The 14,128-nt window shown below is 45.7% G+C and overlaps 1 protein-coding gene across 1 annotated transcript in view; it reads left to right on the top strand.

The window, feature by feature from the left end:
* The window catches only part of Pcsk5 (proprotein convertase subtilisin/kexin type 5), a 409,124-nt gene that overhangs the window by 362,198 nt on the left and 32,798 nt on the right, over nt 1-14,128 (top strand). Inside the window, exons 26-29 of the mRNA XM_032891692.1 lie at nt 3,075-3,211; nt 4,535-4,735; nt 8,634-8,714; nt 11,743-11,820. Of these exons, the coding sequence (XP_032747583.1) occupies nt 3,075-3,211; nt 4,535-4,735; nt 8,634-8,714; nt 11,743-11,820 (497 nt within the window). The remainder of the gene's footprint in view (nt 1-3,074; nt 3,212-4,534; nt 4,736-8,633; nt 8,715-11,742; nt 11,821-14,128) is intronic.

Genomic DNA, 14,128 nt, shown 5'->3' with positions numbered 1-14,128 from the left:
CTAAAGCACAGGGTCCCTGCCACCTGAAGCAACTATCCTGTGTGAGCTATTAATGAGTGAATCTTGGAATTGGGAGTAAGAGTCCAGATGTTTTCTTGCCTTGAAAGGAAGCCTTCTCGTTCCTGATCCTGGAAGTCATCCATCTTGACACTGGTGTCTAGGAGTCTTGCCATGGGTCATCACCATTCAAATCTTGCTTTTTATGGACAGGCATTAATAATATCAGCCTTTGAGAAAGCTGGTTCCCAATGTCTGTGTGGGGACTTTGTCCCTAACCAGAGTCAGATGTGCCAAGGGAAACCAGGTGAGACACTTACCTCTTAATTGCCTCCTGGGTGATGAGAGGCATGGACCACTAACTAAAATGATACTGATAAGCATCAGACTAACGTTCTCCCATACAAATCTATAAAAGGCAAGCCTGCATGTTTCAACACTACCTCCTGTCCTAGCTGCTTTCTCCTCCAGCTTGCGTCACTGCCGGTGCTAGAAGAAAACCAACACAAACAGAAAAATGATAGGGAAGGGTAGGTCAGACTAATCCACGTCCAGCATGGGTCCTGTTCGACCACCCACAGCTCTCACATCCTCTTTTCTCCGTCTTTCACCAGCTTGTAAGCAACTTGAGATCTGTATCTAGTCCAGGAGACTTAAAGGGAAGATCAGGGAGGCTCACTGTACAGCAAAATCTAGTGGCAAGCCCACATCTCCATTTCTGTGGGTCTCCACCTTCTGTCACCCTATTGTCTCCCCTTGGCAGATTCTAAATCTCAGAACAGTAGGTGGGAAGGTGGGGGAAGCAGTGGGCCAGACAGGGGGAAAGCGCAGCCCAGCAGGCTGAAGCATCTCAGAAGGATGGGCCACCTTGAGTTCCTGACTTATCAGGCAAGAAGTATTTCAGATTTCACATTTTTTTCTCAGATATTGGAATGGTTACATATAAATGAGATATCTTGGGGAGGGGCCATGTCTCAAACTAGAATCCATGTTTCATATATACCAGAAGGGCATAGTTGGTGCAACATTTTATATGCTATTTAAAAAATAAATTTTGAGTGTGAAACAAAATTTTGCAGCATCTTGTCAGTTTCTCAAAAAGTTCTTAATTTGGGAGCATTTTCAGATTTGGGTGATTAGGGATGTTATTTTATTTTATGTGTTTGAGTATTTGCTTGCATTCACTTGTATATATGTGCACCAGATAAAAACATAGGCATAGGATCCCTCGGAACTGAAGTAATAAATGGTTGTGAGCTGCCATGTGGATACTGGGAAACAAACCCAGGTCCCCTGCAACAACATCCAGTGTTCTTAACTGCTGAGCCATCTCCCCAGACCCTCTTCTGGTTGTAACCTACCTTCCCTAGAACAGCTGGCCACTACAGTGACTATGTTGTCATATCATTCTGATTCATTTGTACAGCTTTTCCATTTCATAGAGAAGGGGTAAGAGGATAACTCAATGGAAGGGCACTGCCTTGTTTATGCACGGCCCGAGGTTTGACCCTCAGGACTAGAAATGAACACATTAAAAGATAGTGGGAGGGGCTGGGGAGATGGTTCAGTGGTTAAGAGCACTGACTGCTCTTCCAGAGGTCCTGAGTTCAAATCCCAGCAACCACATGGTGGCTCACAACTATCTGTAAGGGGATCTGATGCCCTCTTCTGGTGTGTCTGGAGACAGCTCAGTTTACTCATATAATAAATAAATAAATCTTTAAAAAAAAAAAGATAGCGGGATGTTGAAGAGGCCACAGGTTGATGATTATGAGACAAAGTTGGATAATATTTAATGAATGGAAAATAACTATAATGTATCATCTGCAGTAGCTACAGCAAGGGCTCTCACACCAAAGATGAACGGCAGACATTCAGGCATTTTGTAGAGAGGTCACAAAATGTCCCATGAAGAACTGAAGACTTTAGTTTCATTCTCTCTACCTGTCCACCACACACACACACACACACACACACACACACACACACACACACACCCTCCCCCCACACACACACACACACAGAGAATGACCACATAGAAACCAGTGGAAATTCTATACTTTTTCCTCTGATGTTCCCCTCCCCCTACCCTGTGTTCCTCCAATCTAACTCCTGGCTGAGTCTTCGATTTAACCCCTGTACAAATGCCTTTCCTGCACCTGCTTCCTCTCCCACCCCCATGACACATGACACTCACAAGATCATTGATGTGTTTCATAAAACCCTTTGAGAAAGAAATAGACTGAAATAGCATGCCCTATAGCACTAAGACATGAGATAACTGTTTCAAGAAACACATGTTTACGCCATTTCAGGCTACTTAGCATCAATGACTGGTTGATGAAGTGCTGGACAAAATAAGCTGTTAAGAAAGAATGTGACCATTTTCCTTGATGACTCATTGATGCTTTGAAATTCACCAGAGGGCAAGAGTCAGCTTCACTGCCCTGCCCTTCCAAGTGAATCACAACATCTTGCTGTATGATGAGCTTAATGGATCATCTATGCAAGAATCCATATGTGCGTATGCATAGGCATGTGTTAGCATGTGTTAGCATGTGTTGGGGATGTCAAGGCATTTCCTTGTAATTAATGATCTGGCCACAGATATTCTGGTAAGTTACATGGACCCAACACTGGGCTGTCTTTCACTTTCTAAGAGAACTATACAAGCTACCTATTCCAACAAACTTTGGTTAAAACCCAAGTTCTACCTTTTAGGGGACGTTGGACACTTGATGCTCGAGCATTGTTTCCCATGTGTAGACATTAAAAATCAGTAATGTCTTCCATATGGGGTTTGTGCACAGACTTGAATGAACTGATACTTAACAACCAGCACATAAATCAGTCTCAGTGACCCTCTCCTCCCAGCATCCTCTCAGCAGCACTCCCCCCATAAGGTACAGAAGATGTAGTAAATGCCTTGGTTTGATTGAGCAGGACAGACCAAGTGCAGGTTTCTGCCTTGAGCAACCTGTTCAGTGCGCTACAGATAAACGAGTATGAGGAGATCAAACTGTGGTGGTTCCAGCCCGCCAGCCCACCTCATGGAAACATGGCATCATCTCCCCTAGGTTTGAGCGGCATTGCTACAAAGCCTGCCCTGAGAAGACCTTCGGTGAGAAATGGGAATGCAAAGCCTGTGGCACTAACTGTGGCAGCTGCGACCAACATGAGTGCTACTGGTGTGAGGAGGGCTTCTTTCTCTCGGGTAAGCTGGACGTCAGTGACCCATGGGAAAGAAAAGGCCATCACTGCAATGGTAACACCCCTAGGATGATTCCAGAGTCTTTGGCTGCTGGTGTCTATGGTCCAAAAAGGAATTTTAATGTAGTTTGAAAATAAACATTAGCCTGCTGCATCCAGTATTGAAGCATAGTTCACGTTTCACTAATTAACCTCAAGTTTCTTCAAGATGGTGGGAACAAGAGAGTTAAGTAGAAACCGTGGGTGCTGAGATGGGAGGAGACCTGGAAATTAATGTTTCAGAGCTGAAGTCACCTGGGCTATTCGGAGCCATGGCCCTTTTATTGAAGTAAAAAACCCTCAAGAAAAGAAAATCATATTAGAGATTCATCTGCACTGTATAACTGAAAAAGAGCCATTTTCTTAGATTTTTGGTCAACTCATTGACTTTGTTGGAAAGATAGTTCGGAAAGAATTTTACTATGAGTCTTCCAACCGGGAACTGGATAGCCCAGTGACCTTGAGCATTGAGAATGGAGAATACTACAATTTTCAGTGAATCAGTGATTCCCATTTTCTCCCTCTCTGCTCACCCTCCTGTATTCCCCCTTCCCTGTCTGTGTGTGTATACTCACATGCATACACATGTGTGTAGCATCTTTGTAGAGGTCAAAGAACAACCTCAGGTTGTTTCCATCTGTTGTTGAGGCAGGCATTCTCCTTGGCCTGGAACTTTGTCAAGCAGGCTAGATTAACTGGCCAGTGAACTTCTAGGAATCCACCTGCCTCCCTACCCCATCTATCACTGAGTTTAAAGCAGCCCTCCAATACCCACAGTGTCCAACTTAAATTTACGTTTTAGAGGTCTAAACTCAGGTCCTTGTGCCTGCAAGACAAGCATGTGACAGCCCCTCAATAATTCACTTCCTTTCTCTCTTTTTGAGACAGAATCTCTCAATGCAATCCGGTTAGTTGCCCTAGAACTTGCTCTGTAGACCAGGATGACTTCCAACTTTTAGATATCCTCCTGCCTCTGCCTCCCAAGTGATGGGATTAAAATTGTGTGCCTCAATAGTTCTCTTCATAGGATCATTTTATTTGTAAGGCTTAGAGGTGTTTGAAAATCTTTATTCAAAGCTCCTTGCCCTTTATACTTGGAAATTTTATACTTAAGTTGAAAGGGGAAAAAAAGTATTGCATTTATTCATTGAAATAACCTAAAGCCATCTTGGTTCGCACATATGCAATAAAAATGTCCTGAAAAGTCCCTCAGTATCCGGCTTTACATAGTGCCAGAGCCCAACTGACCAGAGTCCCTCCTTCATATGTTTCCCCTGATCTTCCAAAGGTGGCAGCTGTGTGCAGGATTGTGACCCTGGCTTCTATGGAGACCAAGAGTTGGGAGAATGCAAGCCCTGCCACCAAGCCTGTGAGACTTGCACCGGCTTGGGCTACAACCAGTGCAGCAGCTGTCCAGAAGGGTTACAGCTGTGGCGTGGGACGTGTATCTGGCCCACCTGGCCCCAGGTGGAAGGCAAGGTCTGGAATGGTACGTACCTGCCAGAGGAAAGCCCAGTGTCTCCTCTGCCTTCCTCCCTCCTTGGCACTGTGGCTGAGGATGTTTTGAGGGAGAATCACGTTTGTTCCAAGACCCCTAAATCTTAGGGAGCTTGTGAAACTCTCAGGTAGGAAACTGAAGTTTCATAAAGGGCACAGCAGAGGAGAAGGTGACATTGATCTAAAGAGTGATATGGGAAGTAGCCTGACTCCCCTCTTCTCTCAGGCTTCAGAGCAGCTTCTCCGGCATGTATGTCTCTACAATAAAGCAAACCTTCATCTCTGGGGCCACCTTTTAGGTGACCCTGACACACTGGAACTAACAAGCTCTGTAGAGAGCTGGCACTGGTCTCTTGAAAGCTGCTCTTTCTAGCTGGGGCAGTAGCACATATCTCAATGGTACAGCACTTTCTCAGTTAGGTGCATGTGATGCTGGATTTGATCCTCAGCCTGGGGGAGACAGAACATTGCCCTCCCAGGTGCATAAGTGGAAAGCTTGGTCTTCAGAGGAAGTGTGAGCAGGGGAGTAGACATGTGGGAGCTGGGACTCTGATGGGATATGTAGGAATCTTCTCCTCTGGGAATCTTAAGACTTGGCCTCTGCACCTCTGCGGCCCCACTATGGGCTTCTTTCAAGGTAATAATCTTTCTATGACACCTTCCATGTCCGAGAAGGTTAAAAGCCCAACTCCTTTTTGAGGGACTCTGATTCACACTTAGTGACGCTGTGGAAAATATAAGGTGCTCTCATATTTCAGGGCAAGGGTCCTCTCAGTAGAGACAGTGGCAGCTGTTGGAGGCTACACAAGACAAGGAGGAAGGTGCCCCGCTGGTTTCAGAGAAAGGGTGTCACAGCCGCCGTCCACTATGACACTTCTGCACATCTGACTTTCCTAAGACAGCAACCAAAAGCCAGAGCACCCCAGGCTGTTTCCGACACAGAGCTAAGAAAGTGACTCGATCCAGACTGGGCTATCTTCTGTGAATTATAGCTGGACCAAGAATGCTGAAAACCAGTTGGTCTGGCGTGCGGGCTTTAAGAGGTAGTCCAAGCCAAGAGGGAAACGGTCTGGTGCTGTGTTTCTTTCTCTGAACATCTGTATTTTATCTGGCATCCAGATGATGAAAAGGCACAGGGAGCCAAGAGTCAGAGCCGACTCGATTCCCCAAATGATTACATGTCTCTTCAACTGGACTACGCATTTTGCAAGCAAAAAAATCAGACTTTGATTGTTCCCCTTTGTCAGAGCACCACACCCACCCCTCCTCTGCCCCTCCCCAACCCCTCTGAAATCACAGTGTGATATTTTTTGAAAAAGAAGGATTCATTCCATTTGGAGGCCGCACACTAATAAGGGAATAGGGGAGCAGAAGAGAATGTTTCTCGTGGCTGGACTAAAGCAATAAAGCCGGTGGCGTAGCTGCACTTTCCCTGTCTGTGATCTATGAAGTAAGACATGCAAAGCATGAAGAGAGAGGGAGGGGGGGCATTTGCTCGCTAAGCATGGTAAAGCTACAGTGTGCCTTCCCCCGTGGAAGCACCAAGAGCGCTAGTCAATGGGAAATACCTTCCATTAAGTCTGGGGAGGATTGGCGCCAAAGCCTTCACCTTTCTCCTGCCTTCTTCCCCCCCCCAAAAAAACAAGGTCAGGAGTGTAATAGGAGAGCGGAGGGTTCCAGAGAGCGGACGCTAATTAACCACACCTTTCAGATGATGGGAAACAGATTTCAGTCATTCTAGGTCAATCCCGAGGAGACCCGAACAAATCACGGAGTGTTTACAAGAGAATGTAGCTGCCTAGGTGGGAGCAGCCAGGTCTTCAGCCTGCTATCTGGGGGATAGGTAGGACAGTAATATGGCCTGAGCTTCAGCTTACTCCTTCTCCCACACTACTTCCAATGAAATACCATCATGGTTGCATCCCCAGGCCTTGGCCAGTCCGTGGGTCTACGTGTGCTCTGGGAAATCACCTTGAGTCGGAATTGCTCAGTTCTTTCCTTAGCACTGTGGCTAGCCAGGAGGATAGTGATACCAGCCATCCTTCTTTGTCAGTTACCAAGAGAGTGAGTTCCCCTTCCCCGGCTACAGCCAAGGACAGAGAAGACTCCACTCACCAGGGCCTGCCAGGCAGACCCTGCAGCCAAGACCCTTGAGTCTCAAGAATGGCAGTTCTCCTACATTTTCTAGCCATCAAAAAAAGTCACAGGAAGGCCCTCTGCCCCACTCCCTAAACATTGTGAAAATGACCTAGGACAGTGTCCCCAGTGTCAGGAATACTGCAGGTGATCTGCATGTGGTGTTGTTAAAATGTGCTGGAGCGGCAGGCCATCAGCTCTCAGAGACTTCTCTGGCTTCACCAGACCAGGGAATGCAGTTTCTCTGTCACTGCAAAGCGGTTTGGTCTTCTGAAATGTTTTCTCCTCTGGTAGTCTGGAAAAGTTCCTGCACACATGCCTGGGAGTCCCCCGGCCCACCTATTTCCCTCGTGGATTAGAACCAGGCCATAGCAGGCTCTAATTACAGATCACAATGAAGGACCAATCTACAAAGCACAGCTTGGTGAAGGAACGTTTTTATCTCTGACCACATCCTAACAACTCTTCGCTAGCTGCTCTTTTGATCTTAATTCCCAAGTTCTGGGAAATGCTGGAGTCGGTGATTTTGTGGGAGGAAAGTCGGCCTCTTTGTGGAGAGATAAACGTTGCAGAATAGTGACTGCAGATGGCTTTGAAAATGCCACAGGTACTTGATGCCTGGAAGGGATTTACCCATCTATGTGTATAGTTGCCTCAGAAGGGGAGACGGTGGTATTTTTAGTTACCTAACCAATAGGAAAGCATAGTGGGAAGAGCTGTGAGGTAAGTAATCCTCAGTGGTCCAAAGGGACCATTTGTACTGGCTCGCCCTGATGGCTAAGCATCCAGGAACTATGTAAGTGCACTGTCAGATTATTGACAGCCTAAACTTAGCTGTGGCAGGAATGTTTACCCCACAGACATTGGCCACACTACAAATCAGTCTTGTCTCACCAGCAAAGCACCACTTTGATCTCCCTCGGGTGACTTGAAAATTAAAATTAACTGCTCAAAAACTTGGAACCCAGCACCGCAAACGGGTGACAATGAAAAGGACCAGAGGAAGAGCAGTAAGCCTAGAATCTGAGAGCCCTGCATTCAAATCCTGCCCCCGCTGCTCACTGCAGTGTAACCCTCCAATGTTCCTCCTCCCCCTCTGAGCCTTAGTTCCCTCATTTGTAAAATGAGAGCTTGAGACCACTGTGTGTGTCATCTCGTATCTGAGCGACCGTTTTCATCCCGCAGAACATGAAGAGTCCTGTTTTCTGACCCTTTGACCGGACTGAACACCAGTTCCGTTACACAGCAGTGCTCCCTGAGTCACACAGGAAAGTCGGTGGGAGGTGAAGAGGCATTGAAGAGTGGTAGGGATCTAGAGAAAACAGCAGGCGCTAGCTAACCAACCAGATTGCCTCAGAGCCAGTCTTGACCGGCCACAAGTGCGCCCCCTCAAAGACGTCTATTGGGCTTCTTTATAACAGCAATCACAACACGGATGTGGGGCTAAGCAATCTATAAATATAACCCGCAAAATGAAATATGATTCATACAAATGCATACGTGAAACGTTTACAAAGATGCCTTGAGGAATAAAAGACTGCTGAATGGCGCATGCAGCCTTGCTGGCCCACATGAAGAGGGTGTGAATGATTCCAGTCCACAAGCCCTTACATCTCAGGCTAGATCTGTGTGGCAAAGAATACACAGCAGATATTTCGGGGGGGGCAGTGAGGAGGGGGATAGGTGAAGCTTATCTTCTTCATGGTCCTTCAATCATTAAAACAAAACACTTTATTTTTTTTAATAAAAAAAAGAAGCCGTGCCCACTGAAAAGCCATCTTTGGTGAGGAGTCTGCCGCAGGATCGACGAAAGTGGAAAGTTCAAATCAAAAGAGGTAACAGGGAAATAGGGAGGAGACGGTCATCACCCTACAGCCATCTCCACTGGGCAGAAAGCCACAAGATAGCCACAAGGCCAGGAGAGTGGGGTTACAAGGAGAGGAGGCAGGAGGGCCGGAATCCATCAGCGAACACTTGGGAATCTGTGAGATCCAACCACAGAGGTTCCTGTTACATCTAAGGTCATCCGCAGTGCGCTGAGGACTATGCTTGGGAAAGGGCATCTAATGAGCCATGCGTGGCTACAGCTGGAGTCAGCCATAGGGCGCTGCCTAGCAACCATGAGACATTGGGCTCCATCTCTACGCTCTAGCCCTGCAAATCTTTAAAAGACCAAAGAATCAACATGTGCCTTCCTGGTTACTGCGGTGTCATTTAAAATGGCAAAGACCGGAAAACTAAATGGCTATGATAAGAGGGATGAAGTGTGTTGCATACGTGGGGTAAAATTTTAGAATTATCGAAAGGAATGAGGAGATCCTAACGTCTCTGCAAAGCCTTCTTTCTTAAAGACGAGTTTTATTAAAACTGAGGTAAGCCAAGCGTTGTGAAGCGTGCCTGTAACCCGTGTACCTAGGAGCAGGGATGTGGGGCTCACAAGGTCAGGGCCAGGCTAGGCTAGGCTACAGAGCAAGACTCAAAATCAACAACAATAACGACAACAGCCATCACACACACACAAACAAACCCCACAATACAAAGTGATAAAAGTGTGCATAGATTCAAGGTGCAGATATATGATCATATGACTATCAATTATTAATAAGAAAATAAGAAGGACTCTGACTTTCTACAGTTGCTTCTGACTAATGGGTACCATTCTTGGTTGAAGAACTTTCTCTCTCTCTCTCTCTCTCTCTCTCTCTCTCTCTCTCTCTCTCTCTCTCTCTCTCTCTCTCTCTCTCTCTCTCTCATTAGTGTTGGCAAGGCTAGAATTTCTGGAGTAGGGTAAAATGGGAACCATGAGCAAGTTCAAGATTTCCTCGCTGAGCCTGGCTAATCTTTTACAAACTTCTGCTGCTGCTTAATTCCTGTGAACTGCTTGTTCAGAGCTCCCTCTGCTGGACGCAAGGGGACATTGACGAACTCTATACCTACATTTTACAGAAAAACAGCAAAATTGCCAGAATGTTATATATATGTATTAATAAAAATGTGTGTGAATATCCACTGAATTTCACAAATATATGAAAAAGTCAAACTCATACCTTTGTGAATAAGGCATCTTAGTATAAAATGAGAAAGTCAGCCTGTGGCCAGACCCAGCACAGTTTCGTGAGACTCAGGATTAGTGACCATCACTCTTTGAGCATCCCAGCATGCATCTGCCCTCATGATGCCTCTTCTTATGGCCCAGTGCTGTCTCCAGGTGAAAATGCCCCCAGGGAATAACTGCATTCTAGGAAACCTGTAGACTTTTGTGACAACTGCTGTCCCTGGACTCTGTACAGGGTACTTAGGTGTTCCCAGTGGATCCTCCGACTCTGGGAAGGAAATATCAGTCTGTCATCAGCTCTCATTATATACTTACTGTAAGGGCTAGGGCAGACTTATGACTACAAACTACAAACGTTTTGCCAATCAGCATTGTAGCCTGCACAGTCATTTAGACATACGTGCATTGTGTATGTATATGCATGTTGTTGTGTGCATTCTGTGTGCATATGACACGTGTATGCTTTTACGTCAGTCTGTACTCCACCCTAGTCTCTTCCCCAGTAAGACTTGGCAGCTTTATAATAATAAATGATGTCATAGAACCAAGACAGGCCTCCTGGTGCCCTTCCCAGTGTGGATTAAGAAAGGAGCGAGGCTGGAGAGATGGCTCAGTGGTTAAGAGCACTGACTGCTCTTCCACAGATCCTGAGTTCAAATCCCAGCAACCACATGGTGGCTCACAACCATCTGTAATGGCATCTGATGCTCTCTTCTGGTGTGTCTGAAGACAGTAACAATATACTCATACGTAAAAATAAGTTAATGTTTTTTAAAAAAGGAGAGGGAAGGAAGAGAGAGAGAGAGAGAGAGAGAGAGAGAGAGAGAGAGAGAGAGAGAGATTGATTACAGGGGTCTCAGAAATGTGTTGGAAGAAAAATTAAGGAAAAAGAAAGGAAGCAGGTGGGGCTCTGCTACTGAGCCACCGTGCTAAGCACTTAACACGCACACTGTCTTTACCGAGCGAGCCACTGGGTTAAGCACTTCATGCAGTGTCTTACTGAGCACTGTGCTGAGTATACACTTCACACACAATGTCAGCATCGAGCAGGACACGCACTGTCTCACTGCACTTCACAGTTGCACAAGGGAGAAACCATTTTCTCCCATTTTAGAGACACAGAAAGTAGGACTCTGCGAGTTTAATTGCCGTATCCATGGTTACCCCACCCATAAGCAGCACAGCTGGGATCTAAGGGCAGATGTGTGTAGAGAGCTATCTACACCAGACTCCCAGGAGGAGAGGAGGGTCAAGAAAGAGAGGCCAGGGCACAGAGGAATGAGTCAGGGCCACTAAGATCACCAGGGGCTAATTCCCCTGTGGGAGATGCGCTGGGAAGGTCTTCGTGTGTACTGAGTGGGTGGGCAAAGCTGGCCTGTGTGTATGAAAACCTGTCCCAGGAGCTTTCTGAGGTGGCCTTCAGATGCTCTGGGAGGGAGAGTGCAAACACACAAACACAAGGACCCACAGGCACACAGACAGGCAGGCATACAGACAGACAGACAGACAGACATTCAGTTACACAGTATGAACACATGAAAGCAGGGCGACTTGTTACCTCAAATATTCCTGTAGTGTTACGAACGCCTTGTGAGATTGCAAGGGAAATCTTGATAATCAGTTTCCAAGGAAGGAGTAAGAAAAAGAATGAATAAATTCTGCATTCATAGCCGTGGGTAGTAGCCAGCAATTAACTTGTATACAGTCAAAAGCAGGAGCTGAGTTACAGAGAGGGGAGCTCGGATACGTCTCCAACGCTGTAAAGCTACAGGACAAGGCCAAGTCTGATTTGTTTCTTGCCCACACAGATGCAACGAGGCAGTATCAACCCTGTCATTCTTCCTGTAAAACCTGCAACGGATCTCTCTGCACGTCGTGTCCTGCAGGTCAGTGCAGAGAGGGAGACGGGGGCAACCGAACCCAGGCGCCATCGTTGCTCCTGCACATTGGTGGTGGTTTGCATTCAGATAGTGACCTCGTCCCGTCGCCGGGGCTCCTGGGGACACACGGGAAACCAAACAGTGACCAGTAGTAATAAAACCGAGCTTCCTGGAACAAAGAAATACATGATGAAGCTGTTTGGGTTGTCTTGGCCACAGAATGTGCTGGAATCTGTGGGTACTTGATGGTTTGAGTCTCTTGTTCTTTTACCTTAGACAAGTGAAGTTAAGGTGGAGGATAAGGATATGGATGAACACATTGTCTGAGGCCTTCCTCACTGTCCATTCTGCACTTACTGCAGAAGGGGAGGGGAGAAACAGGACGGATTGTTTCCTTAAAACTTACCTTTATTTATGGAAACACTGGGCATAAATAACTTCCTCAAGATTGTCTATGAGTGAATTAGCATAATGTTATGCTCCCACAAAGATTATCGTGAGGGGCTGGAGAGATGGTCTGAGGCAGTGGAGAAGAACGCATACTGCTCTTGCAGAAAACCTGAGCTCATTTCCTATATCCACAATTGGGAGGCTCACGGTTGCCTATAACTCCAGTTCCTGGGTTCTCATACCTATGGCCTTTGTGGGCATCCGCACTCATGTGCACATGCCACAGACATGTGTGTACACATGATTAAAAATAAAATAAAAGTGAATCTAAAAAGTATCATTGGAGGAGCCATGTGAGAATGCACAGCGTCATGAACCTAATCAGGCTTTTCTTCTCTTGCAGTGTGTCCCAGTACTTTATATGAATAGCTGAAATGCCAATAGAACCAAGTCTGTGTGTACTGTTTGTCCTATGCACACAATCCTCTAATCAAGTTGAGCTCACAACTCAGACACAATAAGAGAATAACAAGTTAATAATAAAGTGGGGAAATGTGATAATATTCTGCAATAAAAATTTCATAACCTCACAACGTTTACTTCTGCAGCTTTCACTTATTATTTTGGACCTGGACTGACCCCAGACAACTGAGACTTTAGATAGAGCCCTGAGCAAGGCCTGTTGTAGTGAGATCAGAGACACAAGGCAGCATTTAAAATGATAGATGTGTCAAGGCTGGGAACATGTAAGCAGCTACACACAAACACTGAAACAAGAAGTTTTAGAATTTTATAGTTGAGGTGGTTAGAAAAGTGTTTACTTTATTGATTGATTGATTGATTGATTGATTGATTGATTGATTGAAAGCATCTCACTATGTAGCCGTGGCTGGCTTGGAACTCCCTATGTATAGCAAGCTGGCCTTGAACTCACAGAGATCTGCATGTCTCTGTCTCCCAAGCACTGGGATTATAGTCACTCACCACTACCTGCACCCCCTTTGTGTAAATTTCTATTTCATTTATTTATTTATCTGGAAGGTATGTGTGTGGTGTGCACCAGTGCATAAGCATATGTGGTGTGGACATACATGTAGAAGTCAGAGGTCAAACGAGGGTGTCATTCCTCAAGATGGCCTTCCAATGGTTGGAGGAGTTTGTTGTTGTTTTTGTTTTGGTTTGGTTTTAGACAGGTCTCTCATTGGCCTGGCACTCACCTATTTGGCTAACATGGTTGGCTGATCAGTGAGCCCCAGAGATCTTCCTTTCTCTAAGTCCTTGGTCCTAGGAGTACAAACATTTACCATCATGCCCAGCTTTTCAAGTGGGTTCTGGGGCTCAGACTTGTGTCCTTACCTTTGCATGGTAAACACTGTTCTGAGATCTCCTAACCCCTTATTACATGTATTTATTTGTTTATTTATGAGTATGGATTGCGATATGCATATACCACATGGGTATGCACGTGGGAGATGAGCGGACACTTGGAGGAGTTGGTTCTCTCCTTTCACTATGCAGTTCCCAGGGCTTAAGCTCAGTGAATCAGGTTTGGCAGCAAGCACCCTACCTGCTGGTCCTTCTCACTCATCCACAATTGTTTTTCCAGAAAGCAATAGCTGTCTTTCTCATTAAGCACACATAGAAGTAGAACAGTCTGTTCAAGGGGAACATATCTGGAAAAGTTGCTCGCATGTCTGTCTCATCCATTACAGCAGGAAAGAGGACCAGTGTAGTGGCTCACACATGACTACACAGATGGCAAGACCACAGCAATGCAAAGGGAACCCCTAGAGTGCCCAAAAGAAGCAGGACAAATCTCCCTATGGCCAATTTCCTTCCTAACAATTTAACTAATAAAAGGATAGATAAATAAATAAATAAATAAATAAATAAATAAATAAATAAATAAATAAATAAATAAATA

Source organism: Rattus rattus, chromosome 2, assembly GCF_011064425.1.
Source record: "Rattus rattus isolate New Zealand chromosome 2, Rrattus_CSIRO_v1, whole genome shotgun sequence".
NCBI lineage: Eukaryota > Metazoa > Chordata > Mammalia > Rodentia > Muridae > Rattus > Rattus rattus.
Note: the sequence above shows the minus strand (reverse complement) of the source record. Positions and strands in the feature narration are given on the sequence as shown.